The sequence below is a fragment of the Paramisgurnus dabryanus genome, chromosome 8 (genome assembly GCF_030506205.2).
Source record: "Paramisgurnus dabryanus chromosome 8, PD_genome_1.1, whole genome shotgun sequence".
NCBI lineage: Eukaryota > Metazoa > Chordata > Actinopteri > Cypriniformes > Cobitidae > Paramisgurnus > Paramisgurnus dabryanus.
In genome coordinates this window covers 19,183,264-19,202,166 of record NC_133344.1, presented here as the reverse complement: position 1 = coordinate 19,202,166, position 18,903 = coordinate 19,183,264, and the positions used below count along the sequence as shown (strand labels likewise).

At 43.0% G+C, this 18,903-nt stretch overlaps 2 protein-coding genes across 2 annotated transcripts; both read left to right on the top strand.

The window, feature by feature from the left end:
- Positions 1–7,403: 7,403 nt before the first annotated feature.
- LOC141282510 (olfactory receptor 1500-like) lies at positions 7,404–8,387 on the top strand. Its single transcript, XM_073815574.1, has one exon. It carries the CDS (start codon positions 7,404–7,406, stop codon positions 8,385–8,387), a length of 984 nt encoding a protein of 327 aa, XP_073671675.1.
- Positions 8,388–9,529: 1,142 nt separating this feature from the next.
- Positions 9,530–10,495, top strand: LOC141282509 (olfactory receptor 4B13-like). Its single transcript, XM_073815572.1, has one exon. The coding sequence runs from the start codon at positions 9,530–9,532 to the stop codon at positions 10,493–10,495; it is 966 nt and encodes a 321-aa protein (XP_073671673.1).
- The last annotated feature ends 8,408 nt before the right edge of the window (positions 10,496–18,903 follow it).

Below are 18,903 nucleotides of genomic sequence, written 5' to 3'. Positions count from 1 at the left end.
AAGATGTAAAACTCAATTTCCTCACGATGATTGCCAGAAACAAACAAACTCACAGGGGGTGTGCGGTGCGTGATCACAGCCATATGCTGGCCCTTCAATGTCCAGGCAGACAAAGGAGAGGAGAGAGGGATGAATGGGATACCCCAGGACTTGGCCAACCCAGCATCCAAAAGACACGCCTCCGCACCGGAATCCAGCAACGCCTGTGAATGGAAGGAATTAATAATGACAGGAAGTGTTGTGCTGCTTACGGGAGACTTAAATGACGATGCGCCCACCGAGACTCCCAAGTTCATCGGTGGGCGTGAGCTTTTTACCGGACATGTGGCCGCCAGGTGCCCCGGCTTGCCACAATATAAGCAGAGGCCATTAGACAGACGATGATTTCTCTCACCAGCAGAGATACGAAACTTGCCCAGCTGCACAGGCTCCTCGGAGGGCGTCTCTGAAGCGGTCTCCCCTGGTTCCGACATCAGATGGCGAAATGAGCGACGCAGATCTCTCTGCCGATGGCGAGACTCAACCCTCAGAGCCAGATCGATGGCAGCTTCCAGTGACGTGGGTGGCTCCCTCAGTGCAATCTCGTCTTGAATGCCCGGTGTGAGACCCTCGAGAAATTGCGCTCTTAATGCCGCGTCGTTCCAGTTGCAACAAATAGCGAGAGTCTTAAATCTTATAGAAAGTCAGTAACGGAGTCATTACGTTGCCGTAATCTCACCAACTCAGCCGCTGCCATGTCTCCCTTGAGTGACCGGTCAAACAATTTTAACATCTCCTCCTCAAGAGCCTCGAATGAAAATGTAAAAGGAGCTTTAGCCCCCCAGGCGGCCATACCCCAGTCTCTCGCTCTTCCCGTGAGTAACGTTAGAACATAGGCCACCTTAGTTAGTTAGAAAACTTTAATGTCCCCGAAGGGCAATTTGTTGTACAGTACAGGCATGACAACACAAATCCACAACCAAACATTTAAACAGACATCTACAGGGCTATTTATCCAACCCATCAATAAATAAGTACAATAAAAAAAAAATAAAAAAAAAAGTATATTGCACAGGGTCATATATAAATAAAATAAGCATTAAAAAATTCATCGTACAGCCCCCTACACCTTATTTAATTGGGTTATTGCCATAGGAATAAATGAGTGTTTTGCTCGGTTAGTTCTAACATTGGGGTATCTATATCTGCGACCAGAAGGAAGCAGCTTAAATTCCACGAAAAGTGGATGGGATATGTCCATGCTCACCTTATCTGCCTTCTGTACCAATCTAGTTAGATATAGTTGGTACAGATCTACCTGTTGCTTACCTATAATTTTTCCACATGCTTTAACAATCCTCCCCAATTTGTTCCTATGTGTAATTTTAGAATATCCATACCAACATACAATACAATACGATAGAATACTCTCGATAAAAGACTTATAAAATAGAGTCAAAATTATTTTATCAACATTAAAATAATTAAGTTTCCTAAGAAAATATAACCGTTGTTGGCCCTTTTTAAAAACTGCATCGGCACACTGATCCCACCTTGGAAGTGGATGAAGAAAATCGACGGGGTTAGAGCGCAAAGACGAGAGAGCACTGTTGCAAAAAGGATCTGCAGGTGTTGGGGTCGCCATTGTAGGTGGGGGGTGTTGCCGTGTGTGGCTCCCGTTCAATCGAAACGGCTCCTCCGGATGAGGCTGGAGCTTCATAGTGAGGAGTCACTTGGTCCAAGCGATTACTGAGCTCCTTACATTGCTCAGACAAGATACTGAAATCCCTGGCAGCAGCAGACAATAATGATAAATGTTGATCGATGGCCGCCCCCTGCTGGTGAAGGGCGGCCTGCACCTCCAGTCTCTCTAAACTTGCTGACTCCATTAGTGGCGCGCTCATCTGTCAGGAAAAACTTCAGAGTCAAGTGCAAGTTAACAATATTTATTTAGAAAAATAGAATGAGAGATCTGGAGAGCAAAGTCACTGGTAGATCCACACACGGCACACGCCCGTTGACTCACTCTGGATGATAACACTATTGTGGGAATGAAGCACTCCCACAGTAGGAGAGAGTGAGTCGGCGCTACACGATAGTCCAGTACAGATCTGAAGGGAGAGAGAGAGCCACCCACGCACTCCGTCGAGAACACCAGCACAGTCACCACACCCAACAGAAGGATGAGACACGCCACCCTGAAGGTGGATGACAGGCGGAGATGGAAGGTGGTAAATCCAAATTCTCAGACGGGTAATCCACTGTGAAATCCTGATGTAGATGAAGCCACCCGGAAACCACTGGTCACCGCCTAAAAACGAAGCGAACCAGCGGTTCCGAGAAACAACAGTCATTAAAATCAATGTAATCCACAATGGTAAAAGGTGTACTCCACTCACGGGCGATGATGCAAACCGATGAGAAACAGAGACAGCTGGTATACCGCCTAGAAACGAAGCGAACCAGCTGTTCCGAGAGACAAACAAAGTTAATGAGTAATCCACAAGCGAGCGGTCCGGGCGAAGACGAGTCCCCGAACGCCGAAAACCAAACCTGGGGGTAACAAGAGGAAGAGACAGAGAGCGACTGACAAGACAAGGCAGGGCAGCAGGACTGTGATAAAACAATGAGCGCGCAACGAAAGACAGGACTACGTGCAATATAAAGGAAAAGGTAAACGAGACACCACCGGTGAACAATTACCGAAACAAGGGGGTGGAGTTAGTGAACACACGAGGAACCGGCACCACAGGTAAACAACACACACACACACAGATCACACAGCCATCGATCACCCAGCAGTCATGACATTACTATAGTAAATATAGTGGGTACCCTTTAAAAAGTTGCATAAAACAACATACTACTGTTTCCATTGTCCCTGACAGAGGTGGAAAGTAACGAATTACATTTACTCACGTTACTGTAATTGAGTAGTTTTTTTGTGTATTTTTACTTTTTTGAGTAGTTTTTAAAATATGTACTTTTACTTTTACTTAAGTATGTTTTGTGTAAAGTATTGTACTTCGCTACATTTTAAATCATATCCGTTACAGAGTAAAAAAATATTTTAAAAAGCAAGGTGATAAAGACGCGCAACGGATGTAAATGGGCGGGGCCCGGGGAACGCGCAAAAAGAACCATGGAGACGGACGAGACAGGCGCGAACTTATGCAGACCCGCCTCAGTTCAAATCTTATGAAAGAAACCTCTGGTCATATTCAAGCGAACACTTTCCACTGACGTGAAGCGAGTGTTTTATTTCTATGAAAGGTAGGATTCATGCTCTTAAGTACGAAATTGCATGACGCGTTTTTAATACCATGCGCATTATCTTCCGAGGTCTAGCAGCTTTGCGTCAAGTCAAACACAACTTCAAAACGTCCTCGAGAATGCGCAGGTCATTAGACATTGCAGAGAGAGAGAGAGAGAGAGAGAGAGAGAGCGAGAGAGAGAGCAAGAGAGAGAGAGCAAGAGAGAGAGAGAGCGTGCGCGCGAGAGAGAGAAGAATAAAGGTCATCAGGTACCCAGGTAAGGGAAGTAAGAAGATAATAAACGTGTCAAATGTACATGGCACTCATCTCATTATATGCTCATTTACAACAACTCTTAGCTGTAGGGCATTCAGGGGGTATACAGGTATACACGGAGTTCTCCACGTTAGGTGTACAACAGGCATCCAGGTGAGTATGCAGGTACGTATCCCAGCTCTTATTGTTAAACAGACAAGAAGCATACAGGTGGGTACTCTGGGCTTTTAGCTTTGGACAGACCGGTAAATACACAGGGCTCTTTAACTCTGGGCATACAGGTGAGTGCACGGGGCCTTTAACTCTGGGCATACAGGTTAGTGCACGGGGCCTTTAACTCTGGGCATACAGGTGAGTACACGGGGCCTTTAGCTCTGGACGTACGGGTGAGTATACTGGGCTTGTAGCTTTCGGCGTACAGGTTAGTACACTGGGCCTTTAACTTTGGCTGTACAGGTGAGTATACAAGCTTTTAACTTTGGGCAGACCGGAGGCATACAGGTAAGTGCATAGGGATTTTGGCTTTGGGCATACAGGTGAATACACTGGGCTTTAGCTCTGGGCATACAGGTGAGTATAGGGGCCTTTAACTTTGGGCATACAGGTAAGTACCTGGGCTGGTAGCTTTGGGCGTACAAGTGAGTGCACGAGGCCTTTAACGTCGGGCAGACAGACAAGTGCACAGGGCCTATAACTTTAGGCAGACCGGAGGCATACAGGTAAGTACATAGGGCTTTTGGCATACAGGTGAATACACTGGGCTTTAACTCTGGGCGTACAGGCGGGTACACTGGGCTTTTAGCTTTGGGCGAACAGGAGGTTTTACAGATGAGTATTCGGATAAGTTTCACTTGTGGGCAAGTAGGTGGGCACCTAAACAGGACTTAGCCCTTGAGATGCAGACTGGTGGAGGAGACGTGTGTGTACACAACCAAATCGGGATCTTCCACTTGCAGGTAGGCTTACGAAGAACTCCCGGCGGTTTCGCTTCTCAATACTCAGTGGAAACAGTCCCACGTCAATACGAGCCCTTAGCTCAGGACCTATAGGCTGGTAACAGAGATCACACAATTTCACTCACTATAATAAACTCCAATGGACATACAACTGGACATACGACACCTTTTTACACCGGCAGGAGGAACAGAGGGGAACACAGGGCAGCTGTGCTTCAGTTTTTCGGGCGAGCCCAAAGGCAGTGGCAATGAAGCAGGGACAAAGTGGTGCATAGGTAGACCTGGGGGTCCTTATTGTGCAACTTGCTGCTGGGAGACAGACCAACTGCTTCTGATCTCCTTCGCTGCAGGCAGCGGGACGGGGCGTTTAAGCACAAGCTGGCATCTGGTAGCACTCAACAGGTGAATAGTTATGCACAACGACAGCCAATGGATTTTCCAGCACAACAGGTAAACACAAACTCTCTCTCTCTTTAGACACCAGACACACTAATCGAATCAGTCCTTACTTTATACAGCCATAGCGCCACCCACAGACAGGGAGGAAGGTTGAACTGGTCCTTCAATCGTGTGCGTGTATGAAAACAGCTGTCCAACACCACCACTCGGCTCTGCATATGCAGGTATCTTTCCTCGGCCTAGGATATGACCACTGACAGACACTAATGAGAGCACTATAATTTTCCACGTGTACGCACTTCAATAAAATCACCCACCACAAACCTCACACTCACAGTGAATTAAGGTCAGTGTCACGGCTTCGGCCCGGGTTCGGAGTCCTGAGTAGTCGGACAACAGGGGCAGAAGGTCAGCACATAAAAGCGCAGAGACCACGATCCTAGGACTCCTCCTTCTCCTCCGCTAGCTCCCACAACAACAGGGCCTCAGAACAGACTGGGTGGTGAGTAAACACTTAATGCTGTTACACAGGGATGAACTTGGACGATGGTATAATCAGAAACAAGGATGACAATACAATAACAGAGGGAGTTCCAACGTGTCCCACTGTTCCTTTAACTGAACAATACCTCACTCTTCATGACAGATGTCCCAGTCATCCGAAGCATCATCCAACAGAATACTTTCCTTTCCTCCATCTCCGCTTTCTCTCCTTAGATCCGCTTTCTATGTCCTCTCAACATATGAGGTTCCTTCAAAACACACAACGGGATCACGAACAGCACTGCAGAAATGGATGATCTGGCACTTATTCTCTGTTCTCTGTTCGTTTTTAGCCCAAATCTTCGTATTTTCTTCGCCCAGCCTATAAATCCACACAGAAAGTCTCCTTCAACACAACAGTAGCTTGCACCTCACTGCCAGCGAACACCGGAACAAACTTCACCCCTTCCGGTTTTCTTGCAGCCCTATTTATGGGCCTCCTCTTCCCTTGAAAGCCCAATCGCTGATCGCCACATTCGCCTTACACACTTGATCGCTATTATTCCCGATTTCTTTGCCCGGAGTCAACCGGAATCGGTCAGGTGTTTACTGAAATTGGTCCAGGCGGAACTATTTCCGCCACTTTTCATTCCGCCTGTATTAAGTCACACATCTCCTCTCCCATACTGTGCAGAAAACACCATATTACACTGTTTCTGGGATCATGTTTCGATTACAACACTGGCTTGCGCCGACCGAACTCTTTATGGGTTCCCAGCTTTGGTCAATGCCCTTATAGTGCTGTTGGGTTCACTTGCTATTACTGTTTTCTCTTACTGTGCTGTCATTGTGGCCGTTCTGCGTATATCGAGCGCCCAAGGAAGACTGAAGACTTTCTGCACCTGCAGTCCTCAGCTCATCATTATTGCTCTGTTTTTCCTACCCAGATGTTTTAATTATTTGTCTAGCAATATTAACATAAAGTTCAGTACTGATTTGCGATCATTAACCCGATCATTAACCCACTTTTTTATTTGTGAGAACAGAAGATGTCAAAACGATTTTTAAAAGACTATTTCAAAATAAACTAATGGGCATTAATTTACAGATGCCATGAAGTGCTCTATGCCAAACTGCTATCAATGTTATTAAAACAATTCTTACGTTTCCAGATTGTATAAAATGTCACTTGTGATTGATATGCTGTGTGTTAGTCAATTAACCTTACATGTTAAATATACTGACCCCTTGTTTCACAGGCAAGGCTTAAGGCTAGTCCTAATCTAAAACGCATATTTGTCTCAAATGAAAATAACTTGCAGTGACAGATCTTTAAATGTCACGGCATGACCTTTCTCTCTTCTAAAAAACAAAAATGAACGAAGCCAAACTCATAATAACGAAGTGATCCCCACCAATTATAGTGCATTGATTTCAGTGAACAGTGTCAAGAAAAGGCAAAAATATTGAATATAACAAGATTGAGCTGTTATTACTATAAATAGGGGACAATGCCTGTTCAATATGGACAATCTGGCAAAATATCTGCCCAGAGGCGTTACAAAGTACTGGCATGACTTCCCTAAAGAGACTTTGGCAAAGGGCATTGGTTAGTATAAAATAATGCATGAGGTATATGGTCAGTTTCATCAACCAACCACAGAATTCCTCGCTTTATATAAAGAAAAATCGTTGCATTTCTCTTCCTTATATATTTTTGACTGCTACATTTTGGACAGTGTAAGTAAACTGCACAGGAAGACATACAGTATGTTGTGCGTAAAATTGTGAGTTAAATTGCTATTGCATTATGATTGTATCAGCTGAATACATTATTCAAAACTCTTAAATCAATCATTTGTGATGATAATCATTCATTTTCTTCATTCTATAAACATAATAATGTTAACAAATATTGCCTAAAATTCTACCTCACTACTTTTACTACTAAACATTCTATAAAGGTGTTATATAATCAGAAATGATTATATTTTTATGCCAATGTGTATCTCTGTCCATGTTAATCAAGCTCTGTAATCTTTCTTATTAGGCTATCATGACATCTGAAAACAACACCTTTATCAAGGACTTCTTTATTGTTGGTTTTCCTGGGCTTTATTCAAGTTACTATGATATAGTGGCTGCACTTCTGCTCTCTGTCTATGTGTGTATTTTAGTGGGTAATGGAATATTTCTTGCACTTTTTACTGTAGAAAAATGCCTTCATAAACCTATGTATTATATAATCTTGAACCTGGTCTTCAGCGATATATTGTTTAGCACCACTACCTTACCAAAAATTATTGCCAGGTATTGGTCCCAAAATGGTTCTATTTCATTCACTAACTGCTTCATACAAATGTTTTTTGTGCATTATTTTGGTTCCCTTACTTCTTTTGTCCTTGGAATAATGGCCTTTGATAGGTATTTAGCAATCTGTAACCCATTAAGGTATTCAAATTTAGTCACGGGGTCAAGAATTTTTGGACTTTGTCTCCTTGCATGGGTCCTAGCAAGCATATTTCCTTTAATCATGACAATAAGGGCCTATCCTCTCCAGTACTGTGCAGACAATCGTATCATTCATTGCTACTGTGATCACATTTCTATCACATCACTCGCATGCACTAACAGAGCACTGTACAGCAATCCAGCTTTTGCATTTGCAATGGTTGTGTTGCTTGGACCTTTGTCTTTCATTGTTTTCTCCTATGGTGCCATCATTGTGGCAGTTTTGCGTATATCGAGCGCTCAAGAAAGATTAAAGACTTTCTCCACCTGCAGTCCTCAGCTCATCATTATCGCTCTTTATTTTCTACCTAGGTGTTTCAATTATTTGTCTGGTAATATTAGTTTTAACTTCAGCACAGATGTGCGGATAGCCATCATTTTGATGTACAGCTTTATTCCACCCATGATTAATCCCCTTATTTACTGTTTAAGGAATAATAATATAAAGGAAATCTTGCTTAAAAGAGTAGAGACATTATGTCCTCGACTTAATGATGCAAAAGTCAATGTATCTACTGTATGCAAATAATCATGATAGTATTCTTTTTAATAAATAATCATACGTGACGCACTGCAGTAAAGAGATAACATTAATTTTGTTCATAAAATTGTTATGATATGACATCAGTGAGGATATGTCTTGCTTTTCAATTGTAATTTATTTTCCTGCTGTTAACATTTAATGTTTTGGTATTTTAAGATGGAACTAGAGATTTGGAAAAAAGTTTCTTGGTGTAGTTATTGTACATGTCCTGTAACATAAGGTAATTTTTTTTTATTTAAACTATATTTTTCCTAAATAAATATACATGAATTAACTTCTGAAGGTTTTGGATTTTATATAAACCTATGCTGGGTTGTTTCAAGTTTATTAACCCAACATTTGGTTCTGTCCAACATTTACCCAAACATGGGTTTTAGAGTGTAATAAAATAAAATGTAAAGTGTTTCACTGATACCGTAATAAGTCCTTGATCAAACTGAGTGTATTTGGGAACCACTGCTGTACTGTAGCATGCCTTTGTTTACCAGCATTAAAATAGGCCAATAGTTCCATTACATGCCCTATAAACTGTGTGTTCACTTAGGCCTTGTTTTTTTTTGTACTTTTTGGTGCCTGCCAAGCCTACGTGAAAATCTTCCACATTTTGTGTTTCATTACGAAAATAAAAACACTCGGGTATAAAAAGAAGATGAGTAAACTTGTAAATGTCTTTATTCTGATAAAACAAAATAAGATATTTTGAAGAATGTTGGTAACCAAACTGATTAGAAGCCCCATTGACTTCTATAGCATTACTACACTTTAATATAGTAAATATAGTGGGTACTCCTTAAAAAGTTGCATAAAACAACATGCTACTGTTTCCATTGTCCCTGAAGGACATGCATGAGCTATGCCATGTTTCTATGTCAGCTCAGGTCATGCACTTTACTATTTATATAACAGACATAAAGAAACTGAGAACCAGCACATCTCATTTTTAAGACCCAGAACCGAGTCAAGTACACTTGTGCCAGGTCTTTACAGAGCATTATTTATTACTATATTAATATTATGAGACGTTACAATAAAATGTAATTCATAGGTTTCCAGTTGTGATGTGCTTATATTAAATAATTTCTTTTGTACATACAGAGGATAAAAGCTTTCTACAAGGACAGATATTCATGATGTCAGTTGGAAACGTCAGTTTTATAAAGGATTTTATCATTGTTGGATTCCCCGGACTTCAGCCTCGATACTACGGCATTGTCTCAGCAGTCCTGTTTTTTGTTTATGTGTGTACACTGATGGGAAATGCTGTATTTATGTCATTATTTGTATTATCTAAGACCCTTAAGAAACCTGTTTATTATTTTATTGTGAATCTTGCTGTGTGTGATGTACTTTTCAGCACCACTGCATTACCAAAGATAATCAGCAGGTATTGGTTTGAAGATGGATCTGTTTCATTTTTGGGTTGCTTTCTTCAAATGTTTTTTGTGCATTATTTTGGCGCAGTCAGTTCATACATTCTGGCTTTAATGGCTATAGATCGCTATGTAGCCATTTGTCACCCGTTTCGATATTACAACATTATGACAAACAGAAATGTATTCATTCTGTGCTGTGCAGCTTGGGTCTGGGCTTCCTTGGGCTCCCTGATGTTGATTATTCGGGCGTATCCTCTCCCATACTGTGCAGAAAACACCATAGTACACTGTTTCTGTGATCATGTTTCGATTACAACATTGGCTTGCGCCGACCGAACTCTTTATGGGTTCCCAGCTTTGGTCAATGCCCTTATAGTGCTGCTGGGTTCACTTGCTATTATTGTTTTCTCTTACTGTGCTATCATTGTGGCCGTTCTGCGTATATCGAGTGCTCAAGGAAGACTGAAGACTTTCTCCACCTGCAGTCCTCAGCTCATCATTATTGCTCTGTTTTTCTTACCCAGATGTTTTAATTATTTGTCTAGCTATACTAACATAAAGTTGAGTACTGATTTGCGATTGGTTATTATTATGACGTATAGCCTGTTGCCACCAATGATTAACCCATTTATTTATTGTTTGAGAACAGAAGATGTCAAAATGGTTTTTAAAAGACTATTTCAAAATAAACAAACGGGCATTCATTTACAGATGCCATGAAGTGCTTTATGCCAAACTGCTATCAATGTTTTTAAAACAAATCTAACGTTTCCAGATTGTATAAAATGTCACTTGTGATTGATATGCCATGTGTTAGTCAATTAACCTTACATGTTAAATATACTGACCCCTGGATTCACAGGCAAGGCTTAAGGCTAGTCCTAGACTTAAACACATGTTGTCACAAATGAAAATAACTTGCAGTGACAGATCTTAAAATATGCCAGTGCAACATGATCTCACAAAGTTCCGTGGGATAGTCACGGAATTTTTTGCTCATTTTTCCGTGGCATTCTCACGGATCTCCGCATATTTCCGTGGCCCTGCCACGGACTTTCTTTTCCGTGGCATTCTCACGGATTGGTTACTCAACTGCTTTTTCCTATTTTCAAACCATTGTCGCTTCGGTTTAGGGTTAGATTTGGTGTTTGCATTAGTTTGTCACTTTAAGTATTGGTTTATACTATTTTTTCTGATGTATTCTTTTATATTTTCTAAACTTTAATCAATTGTTGCCTGGCGTTGGGGTTAGAGTTGGGTTTGGGTAGGGATGTCATTTTATGTAAATCCAACCCTAAACCGAAGCGACAATGGTAAGAAAATAGGACAAAACAGTTGAGTTACCAATCCGTGAGAATGCCACGGAAAAGAAAGTCCGTGGCAGGGCCACGGAAATATGCGGAGATCCGTGAGAATGCCACGGAAAAATGAGCAAAAAATTCCGTGACTATGCCACGGAAATTCGTGAGATCAGGTTGGCCAGTGCCATTGATTTGTTAGGTAAGGCATGCTTATAAAGATGCTTAAACTTCATAATTAAATATGGCCTAGTCTTGGTTTAACTAAGCCTTGTCTGTGAAACTGGGCCTTGATGCATTTTTATTGCACGAAACTGAATAAAGCATCATGTCGACAAAATGAACTGGTGCTCTGCAATACTTATAATAATTTGAGGAAGCTGTAACAATGTAAACAGCGTAGAATTGAATAGTCTTGTGTTGAACATATTCTATATGTGTACACTGTCATATTGTAAATTATGTTTGAAGGCATATATATTTTTGCGTTCCATTAACAAAATAACAGCTCTCTGATATAAAATAACATGGAGTAAACCTAAATGTCTTTGTTGTAAAGAACACAAAGAAAGATATTATGAGGAATGTTGGTAACCAAACCGATCAGAAGCCCTATTGACTTCCATTCTTATATCTTACTATGGATGTCAATAGGACTTCTGATCCGTTAGGTTACAAACATTCTTCAAAATATCTTCACTCTAAAAAATGATGGGTTATTTTCAACCCAGCATTGGGTCAAAAAGGATCAAGCCCTGCCCGCTGGGTTGTAATTTAACCCGTGCTGGGATGTTTCAACCCATTGTTGGGTCAAATATAAACATTATACAGGTTTGTAACAACATGGGGGTGTGTAAATGATGACAGAATTTACATTTTGGGGTGAACTATCCCTTTGAAGAGATATTTTTGACATTCACAATAACTGCTGAAATTGTTAATGGAAAGAAAAGTACACTTTCTTCAAAGGCACATCATCTATAAAGACTTAAGTGATTTAATACTTTATATTTACCTTCTACAACAAATATCCATCGATAAAAATGTATAAAATCTGATCCCAACATGTAATGCATTTTAACCTACAGTATAGAGCAGTGGTCTCCAATGTGGTGCATGCGGGCACCAGGTTGCCAGCATGGAGTCTGTTAGTCACCCGCCAAAGCACATTCTATTAAAAGCCTCAATTTTTATATTTATTAATTACATATTTATATTAGCTTGGCTTCTTTTATGTATGTTAACATTTAAACAATGATACAACATATCAACAAATAAAAAAATAAAAAAAATAAAAAAAAAGTAAAATAAAAAGTTTTGAGTAAACTATATCAAAAAGGATCCCTCCAAATTGTTTTATCCATTGTGATAACCCATGCTCACAAAAAGGTTGAAGACCCCTGGTATAGAGGCCTGCATTATGTTTTCCGCATAGTGCATTAAGGGGTGATCAAAAGCATGCAAATGTGTCAGACAGAAAAGGAAAGCTTGTGTGAAGATATTTTGCATTTTGCTGTTTACCAAAGTCTGGTGAACTCTGAACTGCAAATTTGCATCACGTGGGGATTTGTGACCAGTAGAAAACCGGTACTGTATATCACGGCATGACCTTTCTCTCTTCTGAAAAGCAAAAATGAACGAAGCCAAACGTATAATGACGAAGCAATCCCCACCAATATTTGCATTCTCAAAGTGTACTCACAATCTCTTTATGGATCAATATGTGTCACGAGCTGGGATTGAACCTGGGTCTCTGGTGTGGTGATCAGAGAAATCTACCACTTGGCCACAGAGGCAGTGATGTTGGACCCAAATGAAACACTTAAGACAGAACTCCAGCTAAGGTTGATTTATTAAAAAAAAGGGTTTTGCATGAAAAAATCCAACCAAAGTTCTTCTCAGACAGAGGAATAAATAGCAGTGGAAAAAACTACAAGGAAAAAACAAAAACTCCACGAGGGGAGAAAATATTACTACAGAACACACACACTCAAAAAGTAAAAATCACCTTACTTGAGGAAGCTTGAAATGGCCAGGGAAAACAAAGCAGGAAACACACAGCCAAGACTCAAAAACCAAGTGAGGGAGACAAGGGAAAAAACACAACTTAAATACTCTATGAGAAACAAGGCACAGATGACTAACATAAGCCTAATAAGGCCACATGAGGAGAAACAAAAAGAGAGAGGAACTAGGAGGCCCTCTAGAGGCAAGGAGGCAAACAACAGGAAGTGGGATGCTGACAGGACCCCCTCATTTAGGAACGGCTCCTGACGTTCCTTCCAGAACATCCCCGCCTCCGGGTGCGAAACTCTCGGATCAAACTTGGGTCCAGGATGTCCTTGGCTGGAACCCAGGACCGTTCCTCCGGCCCGTAGCCCTCCCAGTCCACCAGATACTGTAATGAGTTCTGGACCCTCCGGGAGTTCAGTATCCGGCGCACTGTGTAGGCTGGCTGGCCGTTGATGATCCTGGGAGGTGGAGGGGGTCTGTGAGGGGGGGTAAAAGGAGAAGACAAGACAGGTTTTAGTAATGAGACATGAAATGTGGGGTTAATTCTAAGGGAACGAGGGAGAAACAAACGATAAGAAACAGGGTTAACTTTCCTTGCTATGCGGAAAGGCCCGATGTATTTCTGGGAAAGTTTCTTGGACTCAACCCGGAGGGGTAGGTTCTTGGTTGCTAACCAAACTCTTTGACCAGCTCGGAAACTAGGGGCTGTCCGGCGGCGGCGGTTAGCCTGACTTTGGTATTGTTGAGAGGCCCGAAGGAGATTATGCCTGGCCTTTCTCCAGGTCAGTCGACAACGTTGGACAAAGCGCTGGGCGGAAGGTACACCAACTTGAGTTTCTTCTTTGGGAAATAAAGGGGGAGTATATCCAAACTGGCATTCGAAGGGGGATAGTCCAGTGGCGGAGGACTGGAGGGTGTTGTGGGCATATTCAGCCCAAATGATATAGGTGGCCCAAGATGTAGGATTGTTGGCCGCCATACAGCGTAGGGTGGTTTCCAGAACTTGATTAATCCGTTCCGTCTGGCCATTAGATTCAGGATGAAACCCAGATGACAGGCTGGCAGTGGCACCAATAAGCTTGCAAAAGGCTGCCCAGAACCAGGATGAGAACTGGGGACCCCGGTCAGAGACAATGTCCAGGGGAATACCAAATAAGCGGAAGACATGGTTCATGAGGAGCTCAGCAGTCTCCTTGGCCGAAGGCAGCTTGGGCAGGGGAATGAACCGGGCAGCCTTAGAGAACCGATCTACAACCACCAGGATGACAGTGTTGCCTTGGGATGGTGGAAGTCCTGTCACAAAGTCTAGAGAAAGGTGCGACCATGGTCTGCGGGGAACAGGTAAGGGATGAAGCAATCCCTGAGGTCGCTGATGTGTAGATTTTCCCTGGTTGCACACGATGCAGGCATCTACATACAGCTTAACATCCTTCTTGATTGACGGCCACCAAAACCACCGCTGGAGGAAGTCAAGTGTGCGAGCACTTCCCGGATGGCATGTCAAGGGAGACTCATGACCCCATTGCAAGACCCGGGCCCGGGCAGATTTAGGAACGTAAAGGCATCCAGTGGGACCACCACCTGGATCAGGCTCATGGGCAAGGGCCTCTCGCACCACTCTCTCCAGTTCCCAATGAAGGGGTGCAATGATCCTAGACCTAGGAATAATCGATGCCAAAGGCTTCTCTTGTGTCTCAGGAGAGTATGCTTGGGACAGGGCATCCGGCTTGACATTTTTGGTGCCGGGTCTGTAAGATAGGAGAAACTGGAATCGATTAAAAAACAGGGACCATCGAGCTTGCCGAGGGTTCAACCTCTTAGCCTGTTGGAGATATTCCAGATTCTTGTGGTCTGTAAGAACCTGGAAAGGGTGCTGAGCCCCCTCAAGCCAGTGGCGCCACTCCTCCAAAGCAAGTTTTACTGCAAGCAACTCACGATCCCCCACGTGGTAGTTGCGCTCAGCATCCGACAGGCGGCGAGACATGAAGGCGCAAGGGTGTAATTTTCCATCTTCAGCCCTCTGTGACAGGATGGCTCCTACCCCCACCTCTGAGGCGTCCACCTCCACCACAAAAGGTCTCTTTGGGTCAGGGATCAAAAGAATAGGAGCAGAAGTGAATCGACGCTTGAGATCTTCAAAGGCCCCTGCTGCTTCCAGACCCCAGTGAATCTTGGTTCCTCCTCCCTTGGTAAGTGCTGTCAAGGGGGCACAACAGAACTGAAATTCTTAATAAACTTCCTGTAGAAGTTTGAAAAACCAATGAAACGTTGAACCTCCTTGACTGTAGTAGGAATGGGCCAATTGTGGACTGCTTTGACTTTCTCGGGGTCCATCTCCAGGTGGCCAGGAGTGATGATGAACCCGAGAAATTGGGCCTGGGTTACATGAAATTCACACTTCTCTGGTTTTACGTAGAGGTGATTTTCAAGGAGTCTCTGGAGAACCCTGCTAACATGCCCCTCATGCTCCTGCAGTGATTTTGAGAAAATGAGTATATCGTCTAGATATACAAAGACAAATTTATTGAGTAGGTCCCGGAGAACGTCATTAATTAGTGCCTGAAACACAGCTGGGGCATTGGTAAGCCCGAATGGCATCACGAGATACTCATAGTGGCCTGTGGGAGTGTTGAAGGCTGTCTTCCATTCATCCCCTTGCCGGATCCGCACAAGATGGTAAGCATTACGGAGATCCAGCTTAGTGAATATTGAAGCTTCTTGAAGCAGCTCAAAAGCAGTGGCCATGAGAGGTAGGGGGTATCGATTCCGAATTGTGATCTTATTGAGGCCTCGGTAATCTATACAAGGCCTAAGGCCTCCATCTTTCTTCTCAACAAAGAAGAAACCTGCCCCAGCTGGAGAAGTGGAGGTTCGGATGATGCCAGCTGCCAAGGACTCCTTAATATAGACATCCATAGCTGAGCGCTCAGGAGGAGATAAAGAGAAGATCCGACCTTTGGGAGGGCAGGAACCAGGGAGAAGATCAATAGCACAGTCGTAAGTGCGGTGAGGTGGTAAGGAGGTAGCCCGGGTCTTGCTGAATACTGCTTTAAACTGATGATAAACACTAGGGACTCGAGATAGGTCAATAGACTCTTGAAAATTAGAAATAGGGGCTATGGGACTCTGAGGTAGACAGGTAAGTTGGCAAGTTGAACCCCAACTAAGAATGGTGCCAGTGGGCCAGTCAATTATGGGATTATGTCTGCACAGCCAAGGGTGACCCAGGATAATAGGATACTCGGGGGAGTCAATAAGATAAAAGGTCTCCTCCTGCTGGTGTTGAAAGGTAGTAAGTCGCAGGGACTGAGTGGCCTCTGTTACTTTGCCTGGTTCCAGAGGTCTGCCATCTAAAGCTGTAACTGCCTGGGGATGAGGGAGAAGCTGAGTAGGAATATTAAGTTTCTTAGCCAAGGTTAGATCCAGGAAGTTGCCTGCTGCACCAGAGTCAATCATAGCCTGGACCAGATGCTGGTGGTCCTCCCAGGATAAAGTGGCTGGAACAGCTAGGACAGCATTAGCAGGAGGGGCTCTAACTTTCCCCATCACAGCCCTCCTGTTGCTGGGCGGGGACTGGCGTTTCCCAAGAGCTCTGGGCAGGTGGAGCGAAAGTGGCCAGAAGCACCACAGTAAAGGCAACGTCGCTCTCTCATGCGACGTTCCCTCTCATTGGAAGAAAGCCTGGAGCGGCCCAACTGCATGTCCTCTGGGTAATCATGGGGCTGTTCAAGGGCAGGGGAAGCTCTGGAGGAAGGAATACAAACTGGTGAAACAGACCTACTCAAAGTGGACCGAGACTCCTTGCGGCGAGCCATTCTCCGCTCTCTCAAGCGATTGTCCAGGCGGATGGCCATAGCTATAAGGGACTCGAGATCTTCTGCTGGTTCTCGGGTGGCTAACTCATCTTGAAGGGGGTCAGACAATCCTCCATGAAAGCAGACCCTCAGTGCCTCATCGTTCCATCCGCTTCTTGCTGCTATAGTTCGAAACTCAATGGCGAAATCTGCCGTACTACGGGACCCCTGACGGAGAGTGAGTAGGCGCTTGGAAGCATCCCGACCACTGATAGGATGATCAAACACTCGCTTGAACTCTTCCACAAATGCCACGTAGGACTCACAACAGGCATCCTGTGATTGCCACACTGCAGAGGCCCAGGAGAGGGCCTTGTCTGAGAGAAGGGTAATTATGTAAGCAATCTTGGAGCGATCTGTAGGAAAACTTGAGGGTTGGAGCTCAAAGGTGAGGGAGCATTGAGTGAGGAAACCTTGGAAGGTTTGGTAGAGGAGAGATGGTAGTCGGGGCTCCGCCATGGGAGAAGACCTGTCACCACCTGGAGGTAATACAGAGGAAGGGGAAGGGAGGCGTTCAAAGAGCTGGCGGATGGAACTCATCATATCACCCAGAAGTTGAGAGTGTTTGGTCATCAGCTCTTCTTGTCGGCTGAGAACAGCTTCATGACGCTGAAACGATGCCTCATGTTGAGTGATCATTGCAAACAGGTCCTTGGGACCAAGTGTCTCTGGGTCCATTGCTGACTTGGTTTTTCTGTCACGAGCTGGGATTGAACCTGGGTCTCTGGTGTGGTGATCAGAGAAATCTACCACTTGGCCACAGAGGCAGTGATGGTGGACCCAAATGAAACACTTAAGACAGAACTCCAGCTAAGGTTGATTTATTAAAAAAAAGGGTTTTGCATGAAAAAATCCAACCAAAGTTCTTCTCAGACAGAGGAATAAATAGCAGTGGAAAAAACTACAAGGAAAAAACAAAAACTCCACGAGGGGAGAAAATATTACTACAGAACACACACACTCAAAAAGTAAAAATCACCTTACTTGAGGAAGCTTGAAATGGCCAGGGAAAACAAAGCAGGAAACACACAGCCAAGACTCAAAAACCAAGTGAGGGAGACAAGGGAAAAAACACAACTTAAATACTCTATGAGAAACAAGGCACAGGTGACTAACATAAGCCTAATAAGGCCACACGAGGAGAAACAAAAAGAGAGAGGAACTAGGAGGCCCTCTAGAGGCAAGGAGGCAAACAACAGGAAGTGGGATGCTGACAAATATGTAATGGTTGTCACAAAATATTACTACAGTTTACTATATAAAATACTATGGTATCTACGATAATCTTTTTTGTGTGAGCATGTTTTACTCCCACCTTACTTCTCATTCAGATTGCATTTATTATAATTGTATGTGTATATATATATATATATATATATATATATATATATAATTACATTTACATTACAATCTACTTATTGAGGACTTTATTTACAATGTTTACCTCATTGTAGTGTTAATAGAGATGGTTTTGAGAGCAACCTTTTCACGTCATGTGCTGTGATGTAAACAAAATGGCAGCCTCTAGAGAAAATATTTTATCAAAGTTTATTAAAACTATGACATTTGTACTTTTTTAATGTCACATTAATAAAGCCAATTCCAATGTTAATCTATTGAGCCGTACATGTGTTTATAGTCTTCCTTTAAAAAAGTTGCATAAAAAAACATGCTATACTGTTACCATTGTCCCTGAAGGACATGCATCAGCTAAGCCATGTTTCTATGTCAGCTCAGGTCATGCACTTTACTATTTATATAACAGACATAAAGATCAGCACATCTCATTGTAAAGCGCCAGAACCGTGTCAAACACATGTGCCAGGTCTTTGCATGATTTATTACTATATTAATATTATGAGGTGTTACGATAAAATGTGAGTCATAGGTTGTGATATGCTAATATTAAATAATTTCTTTTGTACATACAGAGGATAAAAGCTTTCTCCAAGGACAGATATTC